General features: G+C 42.4%; 1 protein-coding gene across 3 annotated transcripts in view; it reads left to right on the plus strand.

The window, feature by feature from the left end:
• Positions 1-15,966, plus strand: part of LDLRAD3 (low density lipoprotein receptor class A domain containing 3) — a 110,961-nt gene that overhangs the window by 37,688 nt on the left and 57,307 nt on the right. For all 3 annotated transcript variants that reach the window (XM_040558335.1, XM_040558336.1, XM_040558337.1), the window contains exon 3: positions 14,325-14,450. In XM_040558335.1, coding sequence (XP_040414269.1) covers positions 14,325-14,450 — 126 coding nt within the window. The remainder of the gene's footprint in view (positions 1-14,324; positions 14,451-15,966) is intronic.

Here is a 15,966-nt window from a genome sequence, read left to right on the forward strand (position 1 = left end):
CCTGACCTGTGATCAGTTTAACACTTCCCATGCCAGCTGTCTGTACGCTGTTTGGCACACAGAATATCTTTACTCTTCCTTATGTCATGGTGACTTGGCAACAGAAAAACTTCATCCAGTTTTATCCAGGCAGGAGGGTTGAGAAAAGGCATAAGAGGGAGGGAAGAAGCTGAGACAGGGACTTACTGTTGTAAATGAGAAATGCCTCTCCTTGAAGCAGAGCATCTCTTTGGCTCTTCCTCCAAGCCACTAACTGAGCCTGGAAAGCAATTGACCATGTCAGTGTAAATGTTCCGGAGTATTTCTTGTTCTCAGTAGTGCAAATAACTTCCTTCAGTGCATCTCTCAGAATGGAGAAGCTTTCTGTAAGTTGTTCCCCCGGCTCTGCCATTTCTCATCTGTTGGATTGTTAGCTGGCCTGTGAACTCACGTACTGCTTGTGCAGTTCTCCTTTGAACGCTGGTGGGCTTTTAGTTGCTGCTACTATTGCTCTGTAGCTGTGTACATGATCTGTAACGGTAGCTGAGGCTCCTCTTGACAGGAGCAGAGTCTTTACCAACAGGACTTTCCTGGGGAGCATACAGTTGTTGACTGCATAGCTCCTGGATCGTGCTCCAGCTATATCCCAGGCGTATGTACGCCTGGAGCGTAGCGCTGGCGCGGGTCAGGATGGGCGCTGTGTGCTGTCAGCTGCTCTGCATTCCCAGTCTGTTAGCAGGTGTAGAAGATCCAGAATTACATGTGAGAGAATCTGAAGAGGAAGAGCCTAGAAATATTTTTGGATGTTTCAAAGCATTTTGAGGTACACAGATTATCTGTAATGCTGTCCGATATACCTGCCTGCTGACATATTCCTGCGGGGCCGAGGCCTCCATCGGGCTGCTGGGAGGGTTTTCTCTGGGAGATTTGGGAGTACAATAACGTTCTTAGTTAAGCTCCTAATGTACTCTGTCATCTTTGTTTCCTCCTTTCTTTGCTCTTTTGTACTTCTTTGTATTAGACTATTACCGAAAGAACAATGTGATCACTGAAAACGGCTTTTGTCAGCTAATGAGCAACAGCTAGTGGAGAGATGGCATGTTGCTGCCTTTGTCAGCTAACGAGCAGCAGATGGTGCAGATTCAGAGCACGGCACATCATCCGTGCTAAGTGCCTGGCATGACAGCAGCCAGAATGAGAGATACCAAATACCCAGAAGTCTAGATTTTCCTTCATCACTCTTCCGAAAGCCATTTCTTACAAGCCAAGTCGGTGTGTTCAGCTGTGAGCAAGTCGTGGTGCACAGTGAACACAGTGACCAGCTGTCTTAGTCTGAGGGCTGAAGGGTGTGGGTTGGGGGCTAGAAAAAGGTCTCACACTAGGACAGCCTCAGGGCAGTGGTTTCTTGTGTTAGGAGCTTACATATCTCATGCATTTCTGTTTCTTGTTCAAACATGAAGGAAAAGCAGGTTTTTGAATCAACGATAAAGGCTTTGTTTTGAGAGATGGCTGAGCAGTAGGGCATCGTTGGTGCTTGTAAGACTGTGCTGTCAACAGACTGACCTGTGCAGGCTTCTGAGAGCTGGCCCATGCAGGAACGTCTGGGACTGCATCAGGAAAAGGCTTGGTTTATCGCCAACAGTTCAGCAGCAGCAGATCTTACTGTGGTTGTCCTTCAGACAGTTAAGAGTCTTTACATGCAAGTCTTCTCTGTGGGGGAGAATGTCTTCATTAACTGAAGCGCTTCATGGAAATGGTGAACTTTAACTAGTGTTCCCCAGGCAGGTATTGAAGCCACCTGCCAAGCGAGCTTCTGCTGAGGGTCTGCCTAGTCTCACCTGATTGCAAAACCCATTCTTCTTCAGACACACGTGTGCAGGGTCCCCTTGCAGTCAGGATGGAAGGGCTTATGATGCTTGCAGTCCTGGGTTGCACTCTGCGTGGTGTGCTAAGCCAAGCTTCTCTGCGTTACTACACTAGCAGGCTAACTCACGTGGCCTTGAAGGCTGCAACTCCTATTAGGGCAATATGGGAAGTCAATTCAATTCAGGTGCCTAGCAGATCTGGTAGGAGCCTTTCTGGTTGTAAATCAGGGAACTGATGCTTTCAAAGTACATGCTGAAGCCAGGCTCCTGGTGGCTTTCCACCTCTTGGTGACAATTACACCAGGGAACTCCTAGACCCGTCAGGTCTAGGCATGTACTCGCATGCTATAGTGCTAAGATGAGTGTGCCTCATATGAGTGTGCCTATAGTGCTAAGATGATAGTGCCTGAGAAAACTTGTGTCTTTCTCTGTAGTCCATTTCCTTAGAAGAGAAGTGTTTTCTGGGGGAACTTCTTTGAGCAGTGAGTAGCAGGAGTGTTTTCTTGACCTATTTGTATTTTTGTGATTGTAGCCATACTTCCATTGTTCTTGTAAGCATTTTTAAATCTTTGGCAGAATAATACTTCAGGTAGCACTGTAGTTACTTGTTCATTGATGTGATGTTGGCATATTAATCCTTTATTTCTTCTTCTCTTGTACGTCTCTTAACCATGTTCTTGCTTTTTCCCTGTAGAGTTTGAGTTGTGTGTTTATATATAAACACCGTATATTTTCACACTCCACTCCATCTATCTTTTCTATATTGGGTATATTTTCAGTTCCATGTAATCTATTGAAATGCATGCAACATTTTATATAAATGTCTTATGGTCTCAGAAGACTTAATGAATCTTTTGATGTTGTCAGGAGGTGGAGTGAGGGGGTGGGAGGTGTGGCACAACTACACTTGCGTCATTCCTACATGTTTCTGTCTGCACTCTTGCTCTGCACTGACCTTACATTGGTGGGGAATTAGACTGGGTTAGCAATATAGTGTAGTTTGAAAATACAGGCCACAGTAACCATTTTTAAGTTTCCCAAAGGTTTCCTGTGCGTTTTTGTTCCGACTCCAATTTAAAAACCACCTACCAGACAAATGTTTACTGCTCCCTCTGGTGTTCGCTTCCAACAGGTTTTACCGCTCAACGTGTTAAGGAATGGAGTTGCTGCAGGAAAGTGTTCATAACAAACAATTACACTCAGTTGTGGGTAAGACAGAAAAAGTCTTTTTATAAGAATGCTAAAGGAAACCCACACTCTGCAATTAACAGCCTGAGTTTCGTAGATTATGTGCTGGATCTTTTCCTGTGCTCTGAAACCTTTTCAGTTGGAAAACTGAAAATCTTGCAGAACAAAGGCAGGTTTGTTCAGTTTTCATCTTCAAACTGGTGCTTCAGATGTATGTTGACTGACTTAATTACATTCAGTTTCAACAAGAGGTAGTTAATGAAGAACTGTGGGTGTTAAAAGCTAAACGATGTCAGAGGGATGGAAGGTTTTTTTCCTTTTAAAAAAGCCCACTGAAACTGAAGTCATAACTGATGAAGGTGCTCTATGGTTGTGCAAGCCCAACGCAGCCAGCAGTAGGAAGGAGGAGGACTGAGTGAGAACTGTACCAGCATAAAACCCATGTCACGTGCGTGGAAGCCTCAGGTTGGCATGGTCAAACTCCTTGTCCTGCCTTCTTGCTGATGCAGGGTAGATTTCAGAAGAGGCCCTTTAGATGATTTTTGCTTCTCACTGCTTTAAAAAATAAAAGTTTCATGAGGTTTACCCTTGGGATTAGGAGGATGCTTCAAATCTGTTCTATGGGAAGATTACACGCTGGAATTATATTAAGGCACATTATGTACTCGTGTTTTTCCCTGGGTAAGTCTCAAAATTAAAATGGCGAGATGGATTGAATTTACTAATAAAAGGTCATTGCTCTTGACCCAAATCTTTCTGGTGAGAGTCTGGATTTATGTGTTTGTCCTCACCTCTCCTTACACTTTGCTGTGAGAGCAGTCAAATTCATGACATCCACAGTGCTAAGAATAAGTAAGCAGATCTACTAGCCACTTTAAAAGATGGAGAGAAAAGGTCTTGTGGAGACAGTGGGTTCTGCGATCTCTATAAGCTATTTAATGGCTGCTTATTACCATACTACAATTATTACAGCTGCAGTTGTTTTGCTTGGGGTTTAGCCACTCAGCAGAGTCAGCCTGATGAATGGCTTTCATGTAAAGGAACAAAGGGCACAAAATAACTCCGGCTGCTATCCTTTTAAATACCAGGCTTTAGGCTCAACGAGCAGAGCTCAGTGCACTAGAGAATGAGCTGCAGCATTTTGTTAATAAGAAATGTCTGCCCAGTCGGAATTAACATCAGTAAGCTCCAGGGATTGTCTAAACCAGCTGAGATCTCCTCGAAATGCAGCAGCAGGCCAAGAGTCTTGAGTAGGTTTAATTCTACCCATCTGTAAAGACTACTTACTTCGTGGTGTTTAATATATCAGTGGTCACCACAAAACTACTCATAAAGCATCAGCTAAAGCTTGGTGTTAACTAAGAGTAATACCTCAGAGAAGGAGGGGGAGAGAGATTTTCAAGAGACACCATTGGATCCCTAGGAATAAGATCCAGCACTGCATGCCTTCGGCACCTTTGTGGACTCCCCATTGTCTCACCTGCTTCAGTCTGTTCCTGCTAGCCAGGTGCACTTTTAGCTTCAAGAAGTTCCCATTGGTGGTTTCTGATAATTGAGATTCTCTCTTGCTTGCTAATGGCTTATAATAGCGTGAGCTAATTAGTTGTGAAGTGTGTCGTATTGAAGCTCATCACATTTTGGAAAAGACGATAACAAATAATCAATACTTACAGGTAAGTGATTTAGCAACCTGTCACTTTTAAAAATGGAACTTCAGCATGAAAATCACTGTGACGCTTACGAGAATTGTATCTTAAGAGTCTAACACGCTGCAGAAGTAAGTATTAGAGCTGAGCTTGTGCTCTGCAGTTCTTCAAACCCATACCCACCACTTCAGGAAGTGTGGAGTGGCTGTGACATGGCTCGTGGTACTAACAGGAGGCTTAGGTGGCTGTGACCTTCAGGCACTGGTTGTGTGAAGTTTTGGAGATGGTGATGAGCCTCTGCTGTAAATGAATGTGTTCAGAGACAGCTGAACGGTTGATCTGCATAAGTGAGGTAGCAGACAAGTACTGGCTGATGTAAAGTACTCTGCAGTCCCCCATGAGCATGGAGGATGACATAAGAAGCAAGATAAAGACATAGAGATAAATATAAAAGCAGTATATTAAAATAACTAATATGATTACAGGAACTACAAGACTTCAAAACTCAGTGTTTCTGCTAAAAGATAAGTGAAATAGTAGAAGTATGAAGCTGCCTCTTTTCTCTTTTTTTTTTCCCTCTGAGAGAATGATCTGGGAATTTAACTTTCCATATAAGCTGGACTAACAGTCTACCATTGTGGTCTCCTACCTTTCTATTCCATTTCTGTAATAAAGCCTATAAGTAGTTTTTTGGTTTTTGTTTTTTTTTTCCCTTGACTACTTAATTATTTTTTTTTTTAATATATGGGATGAGAAAATGTAACATCAGGACCAGAATGAGGGAAGAGAGCTTGCAAACTGGAAAGCCCATGCCAGTCACAGTAAAAAAGCTGCAGCAAAAGTAGGTTTTGTGTATTTATGTTAATGGAGTAAGCATTGTCATGCACTAGGTTCCAGGCTGACAGATATTGTGCAAACAACAATCTTACAAAACTATACAAAAACAATCTTTAGTGGCCCGATTCTTATTTACAGTCTGGTAATAATGTGTATAAAAGGCTAATGAAACTAACGTATTTCTGCATAACTAGAACATATAGCAGAAAGTTAGGAGTTCCTCTATAAAAGCACTATGTACATATATATATATGCACAGAAAACCTCTGTCTTAAGATCAATGAGTGCTTTTAGGCATCCTTATATTTTTCTCAGTGCTTCCTGGTTGACCTGGAATATTTGTTGCTCAATGCTAATGCACCACCTGCAAATAATTTTCAGATACACCTCCAGGTTGCTAGACCTGGGAAAAACTCCTGGTTTCCTTCCTGGAACATCAACGCTCCTAAGGAAACCCAGCTTCAAAGGCAGAACACAAGTCTCTGAACCTTTGCCTGGAAGTCATCAGTATATCATGTTATCACTGCTTAGCTTTCACTGTCTCATACAGAGCAATGTTTTGCACTTCTGCTTAGAATCTGGGAAGCTTTTAGTAATCATGCAGCAGTTCTTTTGGCTGTAGTGTTTCTGATCTTCGGGGGGCTTTGAGCTGCATCTTGACTGTGCTGCTTCTAACATCTTGCCTCCTTGATCAGTGCGATACAGGTACCAGCCCGGCTCGCTTATTCCCTTTGGAAGACTAAAAAAAAAAATCCAGCTCAAATGACTGATTAGGTCGCTTGGTGTGAATCTTTGTTTCAGTTGCTTCGGTGGAACAGAAAAGCTTATGTGATCGAAGGGTCAGGAGGGGATGGGGAAGCATTTGGCACACTCTGGCCACAGGAGCGAGGAAGGACTCAGAGGAATCAGGCAGGTCAGATCCCCAGTGCCCAGCTCAGTCCCTTCAGGGGCCTGCTTTCCCAAGGCTGTCCATCGCACCGTGGTGGTACTCTGAAGGCCTACAGGTATTACTTACCTGTGTGTTTTTCTGTGATGTCTTATCTTCCAGAAGTGGAATTTCTCATAACAACTTTTGAAGTGATTTGTGAAGTGTTAGACAGCAAGTCTGAAAGCTGAAAGAAAACCCTGCTTTCCCAACCTGTAATAAGTTTCCAGTGTAAGGCTGGCTTTGCCATTAAGCTGTTACTGTTTTTATGGACCTTAATTTTTCACTCCAGCAAAATACTCTTTCCAAAGCTGCTGTAGGTAAGATACCCCCAAGAATCCAGCCTGTATTACAGCACTCATGAGAAGTGAAGCAAAAAGGGAATTGGCTTCTAAAATCTTGCTGGCTGCCTTCAGGTGTACATTCACTGACACAACTAGTAAGCAATCAAATGTCAAGGCTTTGCTGGCATTCATGTGGAGTGAGGGGGGCAGGTACAGAGGTGTTATATTTCATCTTGTGTTTATAATATAGAAACTCAGCTGGGAAAGGAGAATCATCATCTTTGGCAAAAGGATTTCTTAACTGCTCTTTGAATGTGCTGCTCTCCAGGATGTAAAAATAGCTTGGAGTGCCGTTTAGCCAGCAGAACCACTGGAATATCAGCTTTATTGAAGTTTTTTAGCAAATTTCTTAGGTAGGTGACAAACATCAGGATTCTTAAACAAAGCTGAACTTTAAACAATGCATGAAATGAGCATCTGCGTTAATTGAGAAGATGCTGTAAGCCAGCTGCTAATCTTTTTGTTACTTACTCAGATGGCTCACAAACTTGGAATATCAAACTAGAATTAACTCTTACTTTCATTCATGATTAAGCAACCAAACACTTTGAGTTAGTTATAATGCAGTTTATAATGAAGTGACCATGGTGAACATCTCATTTGAAGCTCAATTGCAGAAATTTACACATGAGTAAGGGCAAGTGCAATAGCATCTAGCATTTGATGGCTATTTATGCAAGGAGATCAAAAGGGTATGTGGTGCTAGGTATTTAATCCTCTTGATGGTCCCCTCTAGATGGGGGTCAGTAAATAGCCGGTTTGGAGAGCTTGGAACTGGGGCGGGTTTAACAACTGGGAGCAGTCAGTGGCAGGATGCAGTGTTGATCAGGTAGCTACTGCCACGGATGGGGTGAGGGATCAAAGTCCTTGCCACATGGATGTCCTCAGGAGCGTTTCCCCTGCTGCTGAAGTCCATTACTGCATTCTGTTTTGCTTATACAAATCCTGAACTGGCTTAGGATTTGTGCTTGTCTATGAAATTATTAAAAGAAGCATTACTTTACTCTTTGACAACAAGTAAAGGTCAGTGTCTCCACAGTACTCCAACTCTAAAGTGCCTTCTCTTTTTCCCCTTTTCAAAGGAAACAGTTGATTCTGTGGTAGCTGAGGGTTTTGTTTTGTTCTTTGTTTTTTAACTTTAGTATTTTTCTTTCTTACTATAAACTATAATGTAAATACTGCCCATGTAGGTGGGTGATGGTTTATTAGGTTGGAGGCAACCTCTGATGTTTCCTGTGGCTTTAGTTTCACTAATTTTTATAAAAACATTGCTGCTTTTAAGACAAGCTACTTGTTAGGCTCGCTTTCTCTGAGTTTCAATTAGCAGTTTCTGACTAGCAAGTTTTTCACATGAGTGGTTAAATAGGGAGCAGAGGTAAGAGTGCCCCAAGGGCTGTTTGTAGGTGCAACAAACGCTTTGTAATAGCTGTGTTTTGGATCAAAACTCATTAAGGTTTGTCTCGAATTGGAGAACTTCTGGTGTAGTAGACTTTTATGTGGATTTAATACTGGAAAATATTGCTTAAGTGCTACCTTTATTCTAGATAGGAAGAAACAAGAAGAGGAAGTGAAACTTCTCCTTGTCATTCTGTAGGGCAGCCCTGCTGAAGGGTTCCGTGAGCCCACAGATGATGCATTGGCGTGCTGTGCTGAGGCAGCTGCATGACTGCAGGTAGTGGTGGCTTTCCTGCTGGGAACCAAAGTGAAAATAAGGCCCAGACAGCAAATAACCAAAGTTAGTATTAGCTGGGTTAGCATTTATAGCAGTTCTTGAAGCGAAAGGCTGTCTTGGTGTTGTCCTGCCTGTTAAGTTGTGTTGTAAAATCAATCCTTCTCTGTAAATTCAAGTTAAAAACCATTTTTCAAAGAGCGAGGAGAAGTTGAAGAGATGGCTGGTTTTGTCTCCTTCATAGAGTTGTCACTGAAATGCTGTGCATAGCCACTCCTGGACCCACAGCGCTGTCTGATGTGGCTGCAGCATCTCTCAACACAAATTAACCCCAGGGAAGCGTAAGGTGGTTCACTGTCAAAGCCAGGAAAACACCTGTGGCTGGGCAATAGTGCAGCATCTGCACACAAGAGTTTCTGTTCAGAGAGTTGCTCTTGCATGTAAGTCCTCAGGTTTTGGTGAGCTGAATAAATCCCCGGCCATCGCTGGGTTGAGATGTGTGGGTGTGAAGCAGCGTACAGCTGTTTTGCCTGATCGCTACCTGGAGGGGTTCTGAGGCAACAGTTTGATTGCAAGGATGCTGATGCTGAAATACTGTGGAGTTTACTCCTAGCTGCAGGTTGTCGCAAAATGTCTGCTGCTGATCTGCTGCATCCTGTTTTCCTCACTCCAGATTGCAAAATGACTGAGACGCATTTCAAAATAGAATTGTTTGTAGTGTTAAAAGAAGGAAATGTGCTTGTCCTAGTGGCTGCATCGTGTGAGGTATGTTACGTGCTATCTTTGCATCTGCTGTGAAAAGAAGGGGAATGCTGGAGGTGTGGTTGAGCTGGCTCAACAGTTAAGGTTTGTCACAAAGTTTCTTCCCCAAAGCTTCATTAGCAAGACTGTGTACTGGCTTCTGTAAGAGAAAATTGACTTGTAATAAATGTTATAAATGTATAATGTCGTCTTTCCAAGCAATGTCTCAAACAGATCTAAATCAAACAGATCTAAAATTTTACTTTCTCAAAATAGTTTAGCATCTCCTTACAGTTACATGAGACTTTTTTTTTTTCCCCAAGAGGTTGGCTGTACCATTTTGTCCTGGCGATATCCCTCAAATCTGTAGTCCACAACTGCAATTCACTTGCTGATATATAGAGAAATCATTTGATGCCTTGCTGCTCAATTCCCATATTACCTATGGAAAGCAAATTGCTTGCCCATAACTGAAGAAGATTTGTTATAACCTTCTAATCAGGTTTCAGGACCTTGTAGCCAAGTCAGGGGTGTCAGAATTGCTTTTGTGCAAGGATGTATCTATATACAGTATATGGTTTCATAAAGTATATGCTAAATCTGTTTTTTTCCCCCCACTGTTCATCTTTTTGCTGAGAAATAATAAAATGGATTACACTTTTCGAAAAATACTTCTGTTTCACACTTGGTCCCCTAAAGATAGTAATATATTTTTCTGTTAATGCTGTAGAGCTGTGCCTGCAAACTGTCACATCCTCAGTGGGAACGTACAGCCGGTCCTGATTGGAAGTTACTAACTTTTTTTTTAGAGCCTTAAAAGAAGGGGGTGGGAGGATTGGTTTCTGCATAGCATAAGGAGTGAGTTCACACACTCGCACACATAACTGCCAAAATAGTTCTCTTGAACTTAAGTAAATCAATCTGGGGGGAACATTTGGCAAGCTTATACTGTGGCCAGGAGTTCTCTGCAAGCATCTTATCCCCTTCCTTCAGGTTTGAATTTCAAGAGACAAGAACAACTTGTCAGTGAGGAGCAGAGTTTCTTCGCATGGTTAGGAGAGTCAGGGGAGGCTCCTCCTGTGCATGGCAGTTCACTGGCACCTTTATCTCTAAATACCATGGGAATTCCATTTTGTTTAATGTAGATAAAATTCATGTTAATGTTTCATTCCTGGATTGCTTCTGCCATGACTAGGTAACAGCTGAAGAGAAGAACTGGGGTGAATGTCTCCTTTTCCACCATAGGTTTGGGGTGTTTTTGTGCTTGTTATAGTTCTGCAACTGATTCGTCATCTGGATCCAGAGTGGATCTGCTGTTTGAGTTGCCTTTCTTTAGACACAGTTTTGTAAGTTGCTGGGTGTTTTCTTGCTGTTTTCCAAGTGTGGCCTTCAGCCCTTTCCCCTTCCCCCCAGTTCATGGTCCCTCAGTTTCTTAGGTTTGGGAGTCCTGGGCTTGGGAGGATTTTTACCAGTTCCTTTGAAAACAACCAACTTCTCCCTTCCCTTTCCCTTGGCTGGTGATAACAGCAAGGCTAAAGAATAAAGAAGGTCAGATGATCCACATGTGTCTGTGTCCTTTTTCACTGCTCTTCTGCCATCTCCTGATACCCAAGTAATTTTTTATTATCCTGAGCCCATTTCAGCCGAGTGTGATGGAAAGATATAGATTGCAAAGATAATGATGTCCTTGAGAGCTTATCAAGGCTGAAGTCACTGAAGGAGCCAAATAGGTAACTGCCATTATATGAAAGTGAAGCTTTTCAGGTACGGATCTGCCTGAAAACTTGAGGCTTGTGCAGCAGAAGGAGATGTGCAAAGGAGAGGAAAACCTTTTTCATAAGTCATATAATGGGAGTAGGAATTGCAGAAGAGTGCTGTGGAGAGTGTGGCAAATGACTTGAATCCACCACAGGCAGTCATGGGCCTGGTAGATGTATCTGTTACTTGTGAGGGTGCCGAAGACCTCAAGAAAATGGATAGCCTCATTGTGTTAAGGGTATCATTGCAGAATGAGAAGGTACATTTACGCTTGGGAAGAAATAATTGTGTTTTCCATAGCAAGTTTGTGAGCAATGACCAAACAGCTCTTGCCTGAATACCTCAGGAAAGCTCTGCCAGAGGACAGCAAGGATGTTAAATTGGAAATAAAGCAGAAATTCCCCAGTAGGGATATCAAGAGTCTCAGGGTATGTGGCTTGGACTAAGCCATTAGTCCTCTTTTTTCCTGCATTTATACGCAGCACATGAGAAATGCGTTTTGTGTTTGGAATTGGATCTTGGAAGACAGGGCTCTGTTTGGGAGTGAGACTTGTGCCTACCAGTTGCAAGCTGTGTGGCTAGTGAGTCACAGCGGCACTTGAAACAATCCTTTATCTCTTCAGGGCATCTAACATGAGTGCACATTTGAGTTGGGATTGGCTGGTGTATGTATTATGCCTGTTGCAAGTATGCAGAAGTGCATTTGTTTTTTGTTTGCTGTTGTTTCCTTCCTTCAAGGATAAATCAACATATAATACATAAATTAAAAAAAAAAAATCTTGTTCTCTGGCTTGCTGTTTCAAGAGGAGGAGGAGCTAGGAAAAGGTTTGAAGAGAAAATTTTGAAGTAAACAGTTGTCCCAGCAGTACTTGCATTAATCAGTGTCCTGAAGTCCTGAATAGTTTCTCCCTCTTTTTGGTGGGGTATTGGGATGCTTTGGACAGACAGAATGCATTTTCCAGAAATACGACTTTTTTTGTGGTCACTCCAGCTCCCTTTTCCTCCAGATGTTGTGAAACATTAAATACTGCTTATGGTTTGCCTGTGGTAGCTGAAGGGAGTGCACCAGACGTGCTTGGGGCCTTCTCGGCTGAGGGGCCGGGAGAGCTGCGGTGGTGTGGGGTGGGTGGATTGTCAGCGATGGCGATATTGGCCAGAAACTTGATAGCCTCCAAATTCAGACCCCAAATTGTGACAGAAGTAAACCTGCTTGAAGAAACAGGATGCAGTAAGTGCTAACAGAGGCAACCCCACAGTTGCTGCTTCTTTACCCTCCATTTCTTGGAACTGTTCGGGCTCAAAATACTTGCGTCTAAAGGAGGAAGCTGTCCAGAGGCTGCCGTTCGGTCTGGGGAGTGGAAATGGTCTGGGGTGTGTTCCGTGGTGTGGAAGAGATGCTGGCTTTTAGAGAAAAGGGAAGAAAAAAAAAAAAAAGGGCAGAGCATTGGGAACCTCTTTATGTAGGAGCATTACAGCCACATGTTCCCAGCAGCAGTTTGGCTGGCTGGTTAGCGTGTCAAATGCTAATGCGGACAGCTTGCTTCAGTGACGGTCGTGGGATCTGTTCCTGAAGTGTTTGTTTTGCTGCTTTTGTTTGAAGAGTTGGGGTATGGCACGGCCTCAGACCTTGTGGTTACTGAATTATTTAGCTGAAATCAGTCTGCCACAAAACTCCAGCACGGGAGTTGCTCTTTGAAGCTGTGTGAAGAATTCAGGGGCTTGAGTGTCTTGGCTGAGGGTTTTCCATTGCTGGTGGTGTTGAGCACGGCAGCTACTTCAGAGTAATTTATCACCTGTTTTCCTACAAAGTAATGTCTCACTTTTTTTTTTTTTTTCCCCTAAGTGGACCTTGGATCTTGGATTCTCTTCAGAATATGTAGTACTTGAATATGTGTAACTCAGTGATACATTCCATTTTACACTCCATAATCCTAATTTAAAACTACTGGTATAATAATAAAGAAAAACATGTAACAGGGGAACTTGTAGAAATTTGCCTTGGGAGGACACTAAATCAAGCAAGAGTTACTGTAGCTGTGGTTTAAAGCTGTTTATATGTACTGCACTGAGTGATGGAAGATGGCTCTGCTACAGCTGCACTTGGTTTTTATCCTTCCAAGGGAGGTTCCCTTCCAAATTAAAACAAAGCTGCTTGTCCCCATTGAGTATATTTTGTTGTTGTTTTGTCTGTACTTCTGTGTTCCCTGACTTTGTCCTGACCTTATAAGACTGCCCACGTTGTCAGATTGGTGTGCCATACGGCTACATAAAAAGACTGCCTGCCACCGCGATCTCCAGATCTGTCACATCTCAAAACCTGGGAGTTGTAAACACATCTTGCACGTTTGGTGTAGAAGTAAGGAAAGAAGGAAAAATTTTCTCAAAATCCCTTAAGTTAGACAGCTGACTTCTGTACTGTTGTTCTCGTGTGAGTGGTCTGTGTGTGGCATTATGGCATGTTGGCGTCCTCCGTGCTCGCCTCCCTGCCGTCAGCCAGGCTCTGCTTTCCAGGGCACTTACTGAAGGGTCTGTGATGCAGTGCAGAAAATCAAGTTGCGTGCTAATCTCAAAAAAGGGAAGGAAGAAAAAAATCTAAATTAGGTTCAATTGTCTTTACTTTGGGAGTTGTTTTTTTCTAGGCTGGTGATAACACAAGACTGCACTGGTGCTTGCCTTGAGCAATGTGGAGGAAGCATCTGCATTACTCTTGCTGAGGGCAGTGTTCCCTTTTCCCTGCCATGAAGAGTTGCTGTGCAGTGAAGTAAAAAAATGCGAAGTGCTTGAGATCAAATGAGATTCTGTAATCATTTGTTAAACATGTTTTGATGCCATTGTTAGTATTTAGTGTTATGAATTGCTGTGCGAGTACGATGAAATAGATGTGGTTTATGTCCTGAAGAGCTTTATGATGAAAGCCATATGATGGAGAGATGTACAGTAACAGATGCAATTCATGCAACTCATGTTCCTTTTGCACCCAATTTTATATAATTTTCTATAAATTATGCTAAGTAACGGCAGTGTTAATTATAGCATTTTCTTTTTTTGAATTTGACTTTTACAGCCTTAAAAGTAGTTTAATGAAGGTTTCTTATATTTCGTCTTTTCAGAAAGACACTAACTCATTTTATATCTTTCTATTCCCCTTTCCCCCTCTGGATAATTCCTGCATCTTTATACACCTGTCTTTGCCCATTTCTTCCTCCAGATCCCAAATTCTCCAAACTTGCTGGTGTGTTCATTATCCCTATCCACCTTGGCCTCTCCACTTGTAGGCTTCTCTGAGCACCCTGTACTGCTACAGAAGTGTCTTTTAACCTTTGTAAGACATTTCCCTAATCTTTACCCTCTTCTGTGTGTTTCTTCTTGCAGCGAAAGCCAAGTCCAAGTGTGGTGCCACGTTCTTCCCCTGCGCCAGTGGCATCCACTGCATCATCGGCCGCTTCCGGTGCAATGGCTTTGAGGACTGTCCTGATGGCAGCGATGAGGAAAACTGCAGTAAGTAAAAAGCACGAGTGAAAGCATGTTTTCTTTTACCTTATCTATAGTACACAGAAAGGAAGCCTAGTTAGCCTTTAGCTTGAGTCAGATAACCTAGATGATGTGTGCTTTCTTTGTTTTTTTGGAGAGAGTCTCTCAGTTGCATCGAATGTTGATAGTGTTAACAAAATAAGTCAAATCTGCCTCAAAAGGAAATGTAAACTTTAGTTCTTACCTCAGAGGAGTCTCGTCAACCTCCTTGCACTTACTGCCTTACTTTCATCTTCCTTCGGAGGTGTATATGTTCTCTGATCCTGAAGCACTGCTGTTTGCTGCAAATCTTCTCTTCCAGTCTAGCTACTTAGTTTTGTCAGGCGCTGGCACTGCCTCCTGCAACTTGTTACAGGGTGTATTTTCATGGTTGTTGGTTCAGCAGCTCAGATGAGACTTATGCAACAGAACAATTGCTCTACAACAAGCAATTCAAGAGTGGTGGTAGGGTGACATCCAACTTCTTTGCAAACCACTGCTTTTTAAAATGGCATGATGGCCTAACTAATAAAGGCAAGGTTTCACCTGCTTTCATCTTGGTTTTGGTGATGTCCAATTTCCACCTACACATACATAAACACTGTCTTTTTCATTAGTGTATTCTCCATTTCTTCTTCACTGTATTTTTTTTCCAGTCTAAGTGGATGATTTCTTCAGCAGTGTTTTTTTTCTGGTTAATTTTAAGATGTTTTCTGAGCCAATCATTGCTACAGGATGGAGCCTGTGCTATTGCGTGCACTGTCAAGCAAAATTAGCAACACTCAAAATTTAGCCTCTTACTGCTGTCAGAGATAGAGAACCATGTGTGACATCTACATCACAAAAACAGGGCTTGCCTTAAAAAAATATATTTTTAAGGATCCAATCAGTAGGAGTGATCTTTTTATAAGGTCCAGCTCTGTTTTTTTGTACATAGTGTCTGTATATTATGTTAAGACGCATTTGTAATTTTGAAATGAGATTTAAGCTGCATCTTTGCTTGTAACAGGTTCTCTGTACTTGAATGCAATTCACATTGGGCAAATATTACAAATATGACTTAAAATTGTTTAATTCTTATTTTCCCATTTCTTGTCACCGAATAAGATTAATCATTTGTTTATCAGAGCATTTAGTCTTCTCTGTTTATACACGTTATCAAACAAGAAAAAATAAAAGAAAGGGTTGTTTAGTGAAACAGGTTCTTGGAAGGAGAAGCAGATTCTCAAAATCAGATGTGCCTGCCAACATGCAAGCTTGAGCTCCTGAGTCATTCAGCAGCTTGCAGGGAAGTCACAGCAGAGATATCATTTGAAGTACTACCTGACTTGGGCTAAAACCTTTGCGTGTGGCTGCATAGATCCATTTCTATCTGTAACTCTAGCAGGGATTTATCACAGCAGTAAGGAAAGGTTACGTTCGATCCCGCAGCCCTGCTGCTATTATCAGGAGCTGGTAAAAGCCCTGATGTTGCGTGGGTCTGTAGGCGGAAGCTCGCAGCAAA

This window comes from Cygnus olor, chromosome 5, assembly GCF_009769625.2.
Source record: "Cygnus olor isolate bCygOlo1 chromosome 5, bCygOlo1.pri.v2, whole genome shotgun sequence".
Lineage (NCBI taxonomy): Eukaryota > Metazoa > Chordata > Aves > Anseriformes > Anatidae > Cygnus > Cygnus olor.